Consider the following 17,300-nt stretch of genomic DNA (forward strand, 5'->3'; position numbering starts at 1 on the left):
TTTGCTCTGTTTTCTAAAGACTTCCCTTGTATAGGATACAGATTTCAGAGCACTTTAAAAAAAAAAATTCCTGCTGTTATTTAGGTATGTCTGCGCTTCTCATTTTTTCAGCTTTCCCTGATTGTGTAGCCCACGTAAATTTTGTTAAAAGTAAAGTTAACCTAAACCCATACGTGATGCCTAGATATATCAGTTATGGTTGGCTGAAGTGATGATTCACCAGGAATCCAATTAATGCTTTCGCACTACGTTTTAACGTAGAAAGTCGAACGCTTGAGTTATTTTTAGGTGAACAGCTGAGCTCAGACAATTTAATCAAAAATATGTGCGCAGTAAATGGCTGTTGGAACGCAGATAAAAGTTTCGCACCTGCAACGCAGAGAAGAAATCAGCCCTGGACAGGAGGCGGACTGTCTACGAACTGACAACAAATCAGAGACGCTCACGATGTTTCTGTTTTGTTGCAGATTCAAAAGAAACTATCGATAGCGTATAATCTTCATATACTCATATGAGAGGAACCTGGGAGCATGCCCCATATACCAGACGACAAATAAAGAAAAATAAAGAGGCATTAGAAGAGTCTATAGCTTAAAGCTCGCTACAAATATGGTTGACCCAGTCATGGGTGAATAGTATTGGTCCATTTAATGAACGCCGCTCTAAGCCCACCCGAAGTAATGCATTAAGTACTTCCGGGAAGGGAGTCTCCCCAGGTGAGGAAGAGAAATTGTTTTAGTGGCTACACCGCTCGACGCTGTTGACGACGGTTGCTGTAGGTGCGAAGGCGTTCTGAACGCTACTTCACCCACAAAAAAGTGTGCTTTTGCACCATTTTGTTGTCAAATCCTCGCTACCAAAAAGTTGTACGGTTACTCTTTCGCGACGATATCCAGTATGTGGGATTGAGAAACCACACAACCTTGTTTACATCTATCTATCAACAATGGTTAACACCCACGCCTTCCATTGGGCAGGGCATATCACAGAGAAAGTGTAAGGTATATTCCTATTTTTCTGGTGTTTTTGTTTGTTTTATTGTCGGGGCAGACTAGCAAATCAGCACTCAGACACAATTAAGTCCATTGTAATGCACTTGGATTCCCTTTTTAATTTTCTTTAAATCTACTCGACCTCCGAAAAAATCTGAGTAGATCGTGTGGTCCCAAAGAGCCAAGGTGCTCGCTTCTTAACACATCAGTGCCAAAGACCTCAAGCCTGACTCGAGCGAAGGCCGACACACAGAAAGTGCAGAAAGTATCCGCAGTCTCATGCTTCTCTCCACCTTTTCCATATGCTTCGCCCACAGAAAGTGCCCCGTAGAAGTCTAACCAGCTGTCTGCAGTCCCTTCTGCTTAATAACAGGAGGATTTGCGACAGTCGGTCGGACATGACAGGTAATATCAGTTTAGTCCATCTGCAGCCTCTCTCAGCCTGCCAAGCTCGATTGTGGGTTAAAGTAACCCGTTTGCTAACCGGGGCTTTGATGGCTGCAGAAGGGAGTGGCAGAACGGGCTCCGTGCCAAGGAAGTTGGAAAAAAAGCTGAAGAAAAAAATTCGTTCTTCATCAAATGATGAGGTCATAACAGCTGTGGAAGCGTTTTTTGCGGCCGTTCCAGATTCCCACTTCAGATGGAATTCATAAATTGAAATCTCGTTTGTACAAGTGTACTCGTTTTGGTGTTCAAGGAGACTATACTGACCAAATTGTGTGTTTTTCTTATTGAATCGCAAAACTTCTTGAACACCTAGTATATACTTATATAGAAATCAAGCAGTGCCAATATACCCTATTGGAATCTTTTGCTTTGAGCAACGCAAGCTTATGTCGACATTCGTGTGTGAAATGTTTCTCAAACCTGAAGCACCTACAAACATATGTATGTATGTTAAATTTTTTCAACTGCTTAGAAATATCACCAAAGCTACCTAATAGCTTTCATAATTTGCTGAATCATTATTTGTTGCGCTGTTTTGTCTACAAATACTTTTTTTTTTCTCAAACAAATCTTATTGAAAACCGGTTGACAAGTTCAGTTCAACCAATTTAATTAACAAGCCGCTTTAATATTTTACATGCTCATTACGGTTAAGCAAGATGAAATTAATATTTGTATGAAATTTCCAGTACCCATTTAAACCTTTTCCAATTTTCAAATACTCAGCGCTCGTATAAAAACGCGTCCTCAGCAAGCCATCGACATCAGTTGACATTTTTAGCTTCATACGATCTACAACTTAGGCATCGTGCAGAATTAGCAAAAGAAATCACCACAAAATTTCGCAATGGCTTTCAAATTCGTACTCTGTTTTGCTGCCTTCCTTGCTGTGGCCAACGCTGGTGCTATCCTATCGCACGTTGCCGTAGCTCCTGTTGCCGTCGCTAAGATTGCTAATCCCTCAGTAGACGCTGTCGCTACCACCCATCAAAATGTGGTGCGCTCTTTCGCTGGAACCGGCTCACATCACTCCAAGGCTGTGGACACACCATACTCCAGCGTTCGCCAATCGGACACACGCATCAACAACAAAGTCTATGCACCAGCTGTCGCTAAAACTATTACCACTTATGCCGCTCCTGTAGCTAAAGTATTTGCCGCTCCTGTTCCCACCGTTGCTACTTACGCCACCGCTGCCGCTCCATTGGTTAGCAAGTCTCTAGTTGCTCCAGTGGCCAAGGTCGCACCAGTTGTGTACTCACATCCAGCGGCGCCAGCGGTTTACAGTCATGTTGCTGCTGCTCCAGCTGTTGCCTATTCACCAGCTGTGGCTGTTGCGCATGTTGCCTTTGATGGTTTCGGTACTCACTGGGGGTATTAATAAGGTATTGAAACTGGATTGAAATTGTTATGATTTGATGTCCAATATTTATTCAATAGAAAATGTTATCAACTTGTTGTTGTATATTGGAATAAATTAAATGAACTTATTATTTTATTGTATGTGGTGGTGTGTTTTCTCTTCTCATTTCCTTAAAAAAATTACAGGTGGTGGGTCGTATGACGATACCTAAACTCGTCGAGTGAAATGTTCGTGGAGGCTAAAGAAGTAGGGGATGAAAGTGAGTCCAGAAGAGACGAACCTGGTGCTCTCAGTGTAAGAGTACAAGATTCTGACTTCTTCTCTCCCCAAGCCAGAAAAAACTTTGCTAACCCCTAAGTTATCTAAAAATAAAAATAGAATAGCTAGCTTGCGTAGGAGAGGGGGTTAATATGGTCACCATTGCTTTACACGCATTATGGAAAGCGCTCTATAAGACACAGGGTATATCAACCCGATGCTAAAATTAGGTCTAGCGAGTCAAGTTTGAGTATAATTGGGTCGCTCTGCACCCCTCACTTAGATCAGGATGCAAATTGTTAAATCACTTGTCTCAAATCTCCACTCTACCGATGTGATTAAACCATTTCATCTCTCTGATAAACGCTGAAATATAGTGGCTGTTTGCAGATTCCAAGTCTACCAGACATCCACAGAAGTGAGCGGTTTGGCTCAACTAATAAGATACACAAACTGTATTCGAGCCATACCCAATGTTGCTCTCGCGTAACCGACTGCAGTTCGCATTTGAATAACTGCAGAGCTGTTAATAGATAATTAAACAGAATTTTTTAGCACAACAGATCTTAAATTTTTGAAAATCCCGAAGAAATATTGAAACAAGCCGCATTGAGTAAATTAAGTTAAGCGCTCTCAAATCTTTCAGTGATTCTCTACTAAGTACTCTGAAGTGAAAACAAGTTGGTAAACTACGAGCGGCTATTCTATGGAAAAAGATGTCTTGACGAGTCACTTGGTAAATTTTTTTACGGAAATGGTAATGATTTCTGTATAAATAAGAGTATATTATAGCCCTTGGTAGATTAGGTTTCAGTGAAGTGAAAATCTTACTGCGGACTTCGTAGGCCAAACACGACATTCAAATACTCTTCCAGGCAACTGCAACATTTTATAATTTGAGAATGACAGCTAGGAGTGATACTTGACTATAAACTCCAATACATACTGTCACAGTTGCAAACAATTGGAGAAAAAGGAGACAATCTTTCATTTCCTCTGTGAATGCCCTGCCCTATGGAAGGACAAAATGTTAACCTTGGGCCAACCGCTGTTCGAGAATCTCGAATAACTATCTGGCTTAGACGTTAACAACCTAATAAGGTTCCTTAACCGCACAGACTGGATATAGTTATGCTGTGAATAACCGTTAAACAAGTTGGTAACGAGGATGTGGCAACAAAATGGCGCGGAAGCGCTAGTTGGATTCTGGAAGAATCACCACTTTAACCAACCAACCAACCCCATAAACTCCATTGAAAATCTGTAGTACAAGCTTTCCACTCCTGCAAGTCCATGTTTGACCAAAAATATGAACTCAAGCGCAGTCCGTTTTATAGATGCACAACGTAGTGGTTCTGCCAATTTTAACGTACGGATGACTTATATGGTGGGAAGCTCTTCAGAAGGGCTATAATATGAATAAACTGGAAAAAGTGCAAAGGAATGGATGTTTTGGCATCACCTGAGCATGTGGAATTTGCCCCAGTGTTGCTATGAATGTCGTTTTGCACTTACTTCCTATCGACTTTTACGTAATTTTGCGCGTTACTCAAAGTGCTATCAGGTTAAAGGATGTTGGCTTCTGGAGGCAATCTCTCAAGGGACATGAAAGCATTTTTAGGCAGTTAACACAGCTTTTCCCTGAACTTTGGACAAATCGCTGGTACGTCTTAAAGCCGTCAGTCCAAGTTGGAATAGGGAAACGGAGCAGCGATTTTCTCCAAATCAACCAAGTCCTTGCGATCCTGCAGATATACAGAACGCTTAGGGAACGCGGGAGCGGGGAGTTGTCAAAATTTTTATGTATTGTCAAAATTTGTATGTATTTACGTATGGTCAAGCTGCGATAAATCCTCTGACGACGACATGTTGCAGATCCAAATTGGTCAACTCGTGTAAGAAGGACATCGAATCCCTTGAGTGTGCAGGTACCATTTGGAAGGAAATGAAATTGTTGATGAGCTTGCCAGGAAGGGGTCGACTGAATTGGTCTTCCATCCGGTGGTCGGCCTTGGCTGTTGTTAAAGGAGAATTTCACAACTTATCTCTCAAGAAAGTTCAGATAGATGGAGTTCCATTACCTCGTGGACTATTTCGTTAATCCTATGACTGCAGTACAATAGACGTAGGGGCTTATAGTCCTGGTCTTGGTCCAATTTCCAAACTTTTAGCTGTGGTTATCCGTCATTGGACGATCGACACTCAAGCAGGAAAGCTGGATTTACCATTTAATACCCATTGTAGAAGCCGTGGTAGCTTTTCAGAGAAGGAGGTTATTGAGGACTTTCTCGGAACTGAATTGATCATTTTATCACCTAGATGGAAGTCTCCATTTACAACCATGGCAGCCTGGCCTAAAGCTATCAGGGGTTGTGATTATCTACTCACTTCTTTTATGATAGTGTAGTGCCTGTATAGACGAATCTAATACCAGTTCAAGAGTCACTGCTCTACCCGTCTCTCAGAAACCTACGCTAGATATAACACTGATACCGAAGGGGAACCACCAACACGTTAAGGGACGATCAACTCGTGCTTTGATCCTACAATGCGAAAATCACCAAATACAAACGTTTTGGAAAAATAGATTGTAAATTATTGTAGTTTTTGACGGGGTTTCAGTATACTTTATTGTCTTACATCAGTTAACGTATCCAAAACGGAATTAGCTCAAATGGAGTTTTCGATAAAAAAGAATCTTATAGCCAAATGGCATGACTCTAGGAACTAATGGTCTCATGCATAAGTAAAAGTTTAACCACCTGTTTGTGTTCCAATAATAAATTGACGTATTTTTCTTTCATTTGTACAGAAACTTGTCTATGATAATGAATAGAATGATTATTTCCAAATAGAAGTCACAACCTTATCAGAAATGGCAATTTTTGGATTACAATAATGCATTTTTAGTAGGAGTGTAGATCTTCGGGATTTCCGGGATTTATTTTATAATCACGGGATAGCGAACCGGGCCGAGACTAAGAGACTTTTGGATTCGTTAAAATTTATTCTTAAACATATGATGAATATTTCTTGAATTTTTTAATGTTTTGAGTTCTATTGTTTTTTGGTGTAGTATATTTTTAGAGAATATTACTGTAATATAAAAGGATTTCCAATAACAGGTGTTACTGGAGAATGAATTGCGCTTAACAATTAACGATTTTTTATGGTCGGAATTGAATGGTATTGATCTGGAGCACACAAGCAACGAAATCATTGATCTTTTACGGGAAAAGTTTCCGGATCGTGTTATCTTTCGAAGAGGAGATCACTATTGGCCACCGAGATCTTGTGATTTAACACCTTGTAACATTTTTCTTTGCGGCCACGTGAAAGAGAAGGTCTACGCCAATAGCCCAGTCTCGATTCAAGACCTCAAAGATGGAATTCGTGAGGCTATCGAGGACATAGGGCAGCCACTTTGCAATTCGCTTTTGGAAAATTTCATGGAAAGGATATTGTCCTGTAAGCGTGGTCGTGGTTGTCATTTGCCTGATATTATTTTCCACTATTAACGGCAATGAAATAAACATCCGATCATTAATATTAAAAAATAGCATTTTTCTTTGAATATCAAAATAACACCTCTTATTGGAAAACCCTTTATTACCATATAAAATCAAAACTGTTGAAACCTTGCAAACATCGCTGTACTATTGTTGCGACCAGGTCTGTATATGTATTAGTTTGTTGTTTCTCCTTCGCTTGCAATCTTGGAATGGTGCACATTCGGATATGCAGTAGCTTATTTTGTTATTTCCATTTTGTTATTCTCATTTAATAGCCAAAAGTTAACGCATCTTTGAATGAAGGCAATGTACACTGCGGAAATTTTCCACATAATTTAATAAAAGTCATTATTAGTCATCACCAAAGTAATAGAGACATTTGTTAATATGCAAATTAACTATTATACTCTCCGACCAAAGTAATCCCAGTAAATTTAGTTACACCACCACAAAAAAACACTGTCGGGAATTTTTGCAAAGCTACAGCAATAAAGTAAAAAAGGATATCCTTATATTACGCATAACAAATCTCAACTCAACTAAATTTGTAAATAATGCAAATTTGATTACGACTGCGAGTGTGCAGCGAAGAGGCTGCTCGGTGACAAGGAGGGAGGCGTTGCCATTTTGGTTGGGTCACAGCCGCGCGAAGCCATGAATGCCAATTGTGCGTATAATCCGCAGTAATCATTTTAAATTTGACACCAACAAGTTAAAAGTCTGTTTGCCTCTTCGTGTATGTATGTGTGTGTGCTTAGTATTCTGAAAGTGTCTTAAGTACACTCCGCTTCAAAATTATGTCACTACAACTACTTTTACCGCAAAAGGTACTTAAAATACTTTTGATTGATTATTTAATTGAAGTAAAATTGAATTTGAGCTGGCAGTTTTTGGCAGCAAATAAATTCATAGATGCAGTAGAACTCATCATAAACACACATAAAAATTGGCTCGACGCAGCCTTTTTTTTTAATTTTAAAATTTTTTTTATTATTCAAACATTAAATTTATTTACATTTCATGCTTTTTAACAAAAGTAACAGGTAATATTTTTTTCAAAGTATAGACGTATTATAACAATGGATTAACTACAAAGTCTAGTGGTTTTTTCCTTTCCAAGCTTCTTGTGCAAAGAGAAGAAGCTTCAGCATTGGTGTGCTGTTGTATTCTTTTAGCATACTTCGCAACGAAAGAGTTTATTGAGTCGTTGTCTTTGTTCACCTGCAGATCTCTTGCATACCGTCATTTCGAACAAACCAAGGTGTTTTAACAATATTTCGGAGAACCTTATTTTGAAGGCGTTGAATCATCTCAACATTACTTTTCGCTGTGCATCTCGACATCTGGTTGCAAAAATAGGATCTGTCGAACTCTCCAAAATACGCCTTTGTCTCAGCGATGACTTCCTCGTTTGAACTAAATTTTTTTCCCGCTCGCCCTTCCTTCATATTAGGGATCAAGAAAAAGCCGCACCAATTCATAACCCACTGCGCTATCGCAGTGAAATCACACCTTCTTTTTCGCCGAATTGTTAATTTTTTTATGAAAGCGGTCCAATAACTCACTGTAGCATTGTCCAGTGATTGTTCTTCTTTTTTCTAAAAATAATCCATGAAGATCACGCCGTTCGCATCCCACGAAATCGTCGCCATGTCCTTTCCGGCCGATGGGACTGTCTCCACCTTCTTTGGAGCAGAATCACCTGGAGAAATCCATTGTTTTGATTGGTTCTTAGTTTCTGGTGTGAAACGATGAGTCCAGTTTTCATCAACGGTTACAGCTCGATGCAAAACTTCACAGAAATCAGGAAAACTGTGCCAATGTTTTGTATATAATTTTAAAAATCTCACTTTTACTAACGTTTACATGTAGCTTGCCTGCGGCCTCTTTAGCCTTAACACTTTCGCTGTATTTTCTTTTCACAAATTTAAATTTTCATAAACAAAGAGACTTGGTGAGTTAGAAAAAGGTGTTGCTATTGTCATGAAACGGCGTGTGCACACACATGACTGTGCCTTAGGCTGACTTTCTACAGTTTCTCTGTTTGTTTGCTTATTTGTTTTTGATTATTGTTCAGCGGCTTTGCCGCGCGTATAATTGAATTTAGCTCAAAATGCGCCAAAACTAATGCATTTAGCGAATTGAAGACAATATCAAATGCATAACAGAATTGAAGCACCATCAGCAATTCAATTTGGAAAAAGTGATGAGTTGTATTAAAGTGCTGCTTAATATTTCCTTCAATCACGCAGACATCAACAACATTAGTGTGAGCGCGTAAGCGTGAGCGAATTTGCGCAAATCTTTACTTAGCGGCAAATCTGCAGCTATCACTTCGCACAATTTATTCAGGAATTTTTAATCAAACCGTTGCCATTAATTACTCGAAATTCTTAGCCACATAACAGACATTTTTTGCACACCACCATCGCCACCCGCTATCCGCGCTACCACTTTCTCATACTCTTTCTCCCTTTCTCTGTCACTGCGCTATTGCAGTATCTTAGTCTGTCGGAAAATCAAACTTCAGAGTCATACACAACCTCCACCCAATCCGAAATGGTGGCAAAGAGCGTTAAAAGGTCGCTGGAAAAAATCGAATAACAAACCATGTGGCTGCCAAATACTTGCCGCTCAGCCACCACCAGCTACAACAAAAACGTCAAGGATGTTGTGTAGCAAGAGTACGTAGTAGCAGCGATGAAATGCGAGGTACAAACCACAGCAACGTGGCATACTGAAGCACAAAAAAAAAACTGAGTTTACGCGCGCTCAAGTCTGTGGATATTTATATTCGCATATCTGTGTGTATGTGCGGTGGTAGAGAGCAGGAGAAAAATCAAATTAGGTGCAAACGAGAAGAAACCCGCATTGGCATACAGCACATTCCCCTGGTCTCTGCAGCAGCTTCTACGAGTCTTACCAGTCCTCACCACTGCTCAGCTACCAAGTCTGTCAGCAGCAGTAAACGCTCGCACTTGTTGGCGCAGGGAGAATTCTGGTGTGTAATAGCCGTCGCACAGATGTGCATGTATTTATGTATGTGCGGATTCTACTTGTCCTTACTTACACACACATACATATATATGTATTTGAGTAAGCAGATGGGCGCGTTGTAATGAATAATTTATAATAGTTGGCAAGCTTTTACGGAAAATTAAAGTTTTGTGGCTCTTCATGCCAACCAAACCACACGAACCTGTGAAAAAGGCGTTGCATCAAGTTGGAGGGATTAACCAAAAATAAAAATGTTGGAGGGGAACGAACTTGTTGAATGTAACCTCTTCCAGCGAAAAACGTCAAATATTTCACATCAAATATTTCACATCAAATTACTCACATAATTTTGCTTTGTTACTGAGTAAAATGCATTCACTTCTCACTTTTATCCTTAATTTCTATATAACGCATTTATGAAAAGTGCCATCAATTAAATGTCCACCATGACCACTTCTACACGTGAAACCTGTAAATTCTGTCGATTCATGAATGCCTAATTATTGGGAACGTCGAGATATTGATGTTGAAAGCTATTCAGCAACACTTTGGGCTACTACAGCAATACATCTCAACAGCCCGTCAACTTTTTAGTCTTTCGTGTGACAGTCCTTTTCCAATTCTTGACAGCACCAGTTTCTTGAAATTTTTTCACCAACTAGGTACTGAATTGTCGACTCATTCCGACGATTATTTCCACAAAAAAATTAAGAGCTTTACGATATTTTGTTATTAAACATTGTCCTTTTTCATAATAAGTTTCAGCGCAGTCGTACATCGAAGAGTCGCGTTGTGTTTGGTCTTTTAGACAAGGTGTGGAGATCATCAATTATATTCAGGCGGACGAAATTCAGGATCTTTGAATCTAATGTAAAGTCTGTCGTTCTGTATGGCTGTGAGACATGAAACACAATAATGCGTAATATAGAAGCACTCCATGTATTTATAAATCGCAGTTTTCGCAAAATTGCGCGCGTTTTCTGGCCTGATACTATCACTAACATCGACCACTGGGCATTAACGAAGCAAATACCCGTCCATCCTGAAATCCGCCGGCAATTTCTAGCTTTAAATAAATCAAATTTTAACTTGTTTATTTAGACTCTTTGTTCCACCTAGAAACTACAGGGATATAAATATCCATATATATATATACGAGGGCGGTTCAATAAGTTCCCGTGTTTGATGACAGAGGGCGTTCCTGAGGGAAGCTGGTGTTAGCATCTATGAAAGGATGGCAAAACAAATTTCAGACTGATTGATGGGTTAGTTTGGATTTGGCAGCTATTCGAGTAAGAAGTGTTTCGTGATTTTCTCCAAGATGAAAAAAAATATCGTTCGGTACACGTTGGGCCACTTCGCCATCTATGACCCCCCGACGCATTTAGCGAAAACGAACGTGATGTTTCACCACTAAACGTGCCAGTACATTCATCCGGAGTTGTCGCCACCAAACTGCATGAATTAGAGTATGATTGTATTCACCCGATCTGGCTCCCTGCGACTATGAAGAAATGGCTCGCTGGAAAAAAAAATTAATTCAAACGAGGAAGTCATCGCCGAGACAGAGGCGTATTTTGGAGAGTTCGACTAATCCAATTTTTTGGAGGGGCTAAAAAATGGCCGGAGCGTTGGAGAAGTGTATCTTTCTGAAAGGGGACTATGTTGTAACAGGTGGCGCAAAAGTAACCTTGCGATTTTTTTGGCTGTATTAAAAAAAAAATGAAAAACTTTGATTCTTCTTGTGGATTATTTTTATTTCGTCTTTTAATTTTTTTTACACCAAGTCGAGAATATGATGTCATGTAAATGGCCGCCGCCACAGTTGATTGCCATTTGAGCCCTTTTTATGGCATTTTCCATCACTTTGGCCAAAACTTCCGGCGATAGGTCCTCACATTCTTGACGGATATTGTCTTTAGGAGCTGCAAGAGTCTGAGGCCTGTTGACATATACCCGCGACTTCAAAAGGCCCCACAAAAAGAAGTCTGGAGCGGTCAAATCAGGCGATCTTGCTGACCAGTGCAAATCGCCAAAACGGGAGATTAGGCGCCCGGGCAATGCATCCTTCAGCATATCGGTTGTGGCACGTGCAGTGTCTGCCGTTGCACCGTCCTGTTGGAACCACATGTTTTCCAATCCCAATTCATCAAGTTGCGGCAAAAAGAACTCGTTGATCATTGCTCTGTTGCGCTCACCATTCACAGTAACCGTTTGGCCCGCGACGTCTTCGAAGAAAAAAGCTCCGATGACTCCTCCAGCGAAAACAGCACACCATACAGTGACTTAGAGCGGGTGTAATGGCTCATCGTGGGTTACACGCGGATTTTCAGTGCCCCAGAAGAGTTAATTTTGCTTATTTACGTACCCGCTAAGATGGAAATGGGCCTCATCACTCATGATAATTTTTGATGAAAATCATCTTCCTCTTGGTGGTGATTAAGAATGGCTTGAGCGTATGTTAGACGCGATTGGCGGTCAACAGCTAACAGCTGATGCACCGTCTGGACTTTGTACGGTGACTGATACCCATTTGCGTGGCACGTCGTCTGGTCGTTGTCGACGGCGCTTCCATGACATCCTCGATTACAGCAGCAATATTCTCTGCAGAACGGCTACTCCGGGGTCTGCCACACCTGGCAACATCTCGTGTTGTGCCAGTCTCTTCGAGGCGAACGGCTAAACGTCGCAGTGTTTCACCAGAAGGCGTTGGACGGCGAGGAAATCTGCGACGAAATTCGCGTTGTGCCAAAGTCACCGACCGATTAATTCGCAAATAATGTAGGCAAATTGAGTGCCTTTATTCAAGTGAATCAATAAATCAGACACAATATTACAACTGCTGAAGTTTTATTGCTGCGAAATACCGTTAGAGGGTATAATATTTTGATGCATGTTTATTTTCGAGCAAATTACAGTCTTCAGTTGAATTATCAGAACTCTTGTGCTACCAGATCAAATAAGGTTACTTCAATAATCATTTTCCTCAATAAAAATGATTGCATCTAATCAAGTGAACCCGACTGTGTCCTGGTACTCACACAATGGAAGTACTCAAGTCACACATTTTTCATAATCTCAGGTGTAACAACCTCTGCTTCATCCTCCTCCTTCTTCTTCTTCTTCTTCTTCTTCTTCTTCTTCTTCTTCTTCTTAGCATCACAGTCCTTGGTGAATCATTGCTTCATTCACAACTTTTCGCTAGCCCTCCCTATCTAAGGCTGCACACCGCCGCACGTTCAGCTTTACAAGGTCATCTTCAACAACTTCGAGCCATTCCTTTCGTGGACGTCCTCTTCTTCGGCCTACAACTGGGCGGAACAACTGCCTTTCGAGTTATTTTCTCCTTGGGCATTATAAACACGTTCCCAAGCCATCCTGAGGCTTTATTCGTTTTTCGCTTAAAGTTCCGCCTCATGATTATATCTTATTCGATAAGTTCCATCGTGTAGTCATTATTGGAGCATACATTTTTGGTAAAATTTTTCTCTCGATGACCATTAGCTGATTAGTGTCAGTAGTTTTTAGTGTCCGTAGTTCGCAACCATAGGTAAGCACAGAGCGGATCAAGCTTTTGTATATCCTTAACTTTTGGTCGCAAGATAATAATTTTGACTTAACAGTTTCAAATTAGAGTAATAAGACTAATTTGCTGCTAAAAATCTGTCACTAATTACACTGCGTTACAAAAACGAACTTTTTTTCTGTCCTATGAACCAAATCTAGATAAGATAAGATAAGAGTTTATTAAGTAGAAAAACGTTACAATACTTATGTTATCGCACAATTTACAGAATATGATTTAAATCTTAATTCTACATCATTATATTTGTATATTTATCACAGGTTTGGTTTTTTAAATGATTTTTTCTTTTTTTCGAAAGAAAAAACTACTATGAAAAACCTCCGCTATACATCTTACAAGCTAGGGTTAATCTATACGCATTTAAGTACCAGGGAATAATTGAACATTAAGAAAGTTCAGTTATTAGTAGATTGTCCGAAAAACTGGAACGAATTTTGAATCTTTTAGTCAAATTTTGTATTTGATCTGACAAAATCTTAGTTTTTGATTCTTCATGAAGCTTTCTGGTGGAGAAATGCCATGGGAGTCGTAGCATCATTTTGAGTACCTTATTTTGGCAGATTTGCAGTTTCTTAACATGTGACTTTGCGATATTACTCCAGGCTGGACAGGCATATAATATTATTGGCTGAAATATAGACTTATAAATTATCAGCTTATTTTCATCACTTAAGCCTGAGCGTCTATTTATTAGGGGATATAACATTTTAATCGCCAAATTTACTTTCTCCTGTATGTACTTTACATGATCGCAAAAAGATACTTTTTTATCAAAAATCACCCCCAGATATCGTACGGTATTGGCCCACGGGATATCATAACTACCTAATTTCAAACCTGAACCAAATAAACTTTTTCAGAAATCGGAGAAAAAATAAAAATACACATATATCGGCGATTTTCATGTACTCGTCAGAATTTTTTTTTTTTTATGTATAAAATATAGAGCTCGTAGTCCGCCTGTGTGAAAAACTTGGGATCAATTTTTAACCCTTTTTGCATAATCCAATCGCGCTGAATTTCTGCAGGCAGACTCGGGGAAATGTTTTTATTATGTAAAATTAAAAAAAAATGTTTATCAATTCTCAGATTTTCTTGAATTTTTTTTTCTAAAAAACAAAATTTTTTTCTAAATTTTCGGCATAACTTGAAGGGACTCCAAATTTTTAAACAACTTATTAACCTTTAGCTTATTGTTTCATACAACACACTCTGTGCCGTTTGTGTGTTTGTTACAGTTCCGGAAGTTCCGATCATCTGACAGTTGCGCTACTAGGAGACGTATACTTTGACAATTGTTTTAAGTTCTGTTGCGCGAAAACATCTTTCTGTATATTTCATCTTACGAAAAATGCAGTGCCCGACTCGAAATAACTTTTGTTACGCTTGTGGCTTATTGGCCCCAAGTAAAAATTTTAAGAATATTACGAAAACAGTGGTTAATTCGTTTCAGAAAATATTCAAGACTGCTTATGTTCCTTACTTGTGGTATACTCCGGAAGTCGTGTGCGACTATTGCTATAGAAATTTATGCAAGTTTACTGATGGAAGGTCAACAATAAAGTACTCTGTACCAACAATTTGGCTACCACGTACGGAGCACTGCAGTGAACTGTGCTACTTTTGCCTAACTTTTACTCAAACTAAAGGGTATCAATACTTTCGCCGCCACAAAATTCGCTACGCTAATGTAGAATCGGTGATTCCAGCGGTTCTGTACTCACCAGAAGAACGTATAGCGGCTTCAATGGAGATTTTTGATGATGTTCCCGAATAAAGGGATGGAGAACCATCAGTAGCACCAACAATGCTATCAACATTCCTTGCATCGAATGCGAGATGCGGGGAACCAGAAGTACCGGAATTTGTACCAACACCCAGTGAACTCGGGACTGCAGTGCCACATTCAGTAACGCAAGCTGTCTTCAATGACCTTGTACGAGAAGGAAATTCGTCAAAGAGAACAGCCGAACTCTTTGCATCACGCTTTAAGCAGTGGAATATAGTGGCGGCTGATTTGAAAATAATAGCCGCTCGTGATCGACGTAGCAGTATTCCATATGACGAATTTTTTAAATTGCACGAAGATCGGGGAAAAAACCTGGCTTATTGTTGTGATATTGATTTGATGTTTGAAAAAATTGGTTACCCTCATATTTCAGAGGAGTGGCGACTTTTCATCGAATGCATCGGTCAACAGCCTTAAAGTAGTGCTGCTTCATATCGGTAACAAACATCCAGCTGTCCCTATCGCATATGCCACCAACCTCAAAGAAACATACGAAGGCAAAAAATGGAAAATATGCTGCGATCTAAAAGTGGTCGGATTACTCATGGGTGTTAAGCGTGGATTTCCAACCCACCAGTGGTTTTTGTGTACATGGGAAGGTCGCAAAAGAGATCAGCATTACACTGAATTTAAGTGGAAGCCGCCAAAATGCTACAAAGTAGGCGTAGAAAGTATAGAAAATGTACCATTAGTGCAGCCATCTCAAATAATTTTGCCATCACTACACATTAAGCTCGGTGTCGTATCAAATTTTGTTAAAAAACTGGATCGTGAGGGCGAGGTGATTGCAATATTTTTCCGAAACTGAGCGGCGCAAAGTTTCATGCAGGTATTTTTTTTACGAAGGCTTTTAGTAACTTTATTTTTTTAATGATGTATATAATTTAAGGTGTTTTCAGTAATCCGCAGATAAAAAAAATAGTTGCAAGTTATGAATTTTCATCAAAATTGAATGCTATCGAACAACGTGCATGGAAAGCCACAGTTGCCGTTATTGAGCAGTTTCTTGGCAACAAACGGGCTGACAATTATAAAAATATTGTTGCAGAAATGATTTCGGCGTATGGCGAAATGGGCATATTAATGTCGCTAAAGATCCATTTCCTTCACAATCATTTAGATTGTTTCCCTGGTGATTTAGGAGCTTGTAGCGATGAACATGGCAAAAGGTTCCATCAGGACATTGCGGCTATTGAAAAGCGCTTTAAAGGACAAGACATTACGCATATGCTTGGCGAATACTGTTGGTCTATTTGTCGCGATACTGACACAAATGCTTACAAACGCAAAAATAAAAGGAAAGAAACTTTAAAAGCATGAAAATTTTTAATGTAACAATTTTTAATTTTAATATAATAAAATTAATAAAAAAAATGCGGGGTTTTATATATTATCTCTATTGTAATGCGGAGTGAAATACCTGTCTTTTGATACCCACATCAGCATATCTCATGCAATTTTTTTTTTTAATTTCGAACAGGTGGCAACCCTGTGAAACATTGTCAGTAGCAACACCTAGGTGAAAAGTCTAGAAATGTGATACACTATCTGTGTGCCCAATTAAAATACAAAACACAAAAAATTATGACGTGTACATGAAAATCGCCGATACACGTGTATTTTTATCTATTATCCCCTTTCCGAAAAAGTATATTTGTTTCATAGGACAGAATGTGTGTAACGCGGTGTTATCAATGGCATATCTTTATTGGCTGATATTTTGATACAAAAATAGGTAAATTCTTGCACATTCTCGAATGCATAGTTTCCGATGAGCAGGTCATCTTGTCTTAAACTGGAGTTGGACTGGAGCTGGACTGGATCATAAACTTCATATTTTCTGTATTAATTCTTAGCCCAGTAGTTCCTATTATTTTTTCTAGTTTTTTAAACGCATCAACCTCATCCTACTCGCAATAAATAGGGGGATAGGACTCTAGGCTTAAAAGCGGCCACAAATCGGGCGATTAGTGGTCAGCTAGAAGATTCTTACAGCGATCTGCTGAAAAGCTTTAGCTATATCGTAAATATGGGTTTATTTATTTATTTTTCTTTTTTTTGTTGTTAAATCATTCAATTACCTCTTTAGAGATTTTCCGGTTCAAAATAAGTGCAGTATCGCTACACTCCTGTACTTCCTACTAGGGTTGTTAGTCTTTCTAAGTCTCGAAAATCCTGAGAGATAGTAATTTCTTACGAAGCATATGAAATGGAGGCCTTTGATAGCAAAAAATGCAGCCTCGGCTTTAACTTTTTAGCAAATATGGATGGTTTGAGCGCTTTTGTTTTCTTTTTAATACAAAAGCAATGTATGCAACTGGATTACATGATTTTTTATTTTTTCATTTTCACATAA

The 17,300-nt window shown here is 39.3% G+C and overlaps 1 protein-coding gene across 1 annotated transcript; it reads left to right on the forward strand.

The window, feature by feature from the left end:
* The first annotated feature begins 2,286 nt into the window (after positions 1 to 2,286).
* On the forward strand, positions 2,287 to 2,820 carry LOC129243072 (larval/pupal cuticle protein H1C-like). The gene has a single exon (XM_054880167.1). The coding sequence runs from the start codon at positions 2,287 to 2,289 to the stop codon at positions 2,818 to 2,820; it is 534 nt and encodes a 177-aa protein (XP_054736142.1).
* Positions 2,821 to 17,300: the final 14,480 nt, after the last annotated feature.

The sequence above is a fragment of the Anastrepha obliqua genome, chromosome 3 (assembly GCF_027943255.1).
Source record: "Anastrepha obliqua isolate idAnaObli1 chromosome 3, idAnaObli1_1.0, whole genome shotgun sequence".
In the NCBI taxonomy this organism is placed as follows: Eukaryota; Metazoa; Arthropoda; class Insecta; order Diptera; family Tephritidae; genus Anastrepha; species Anastrepha obliqua.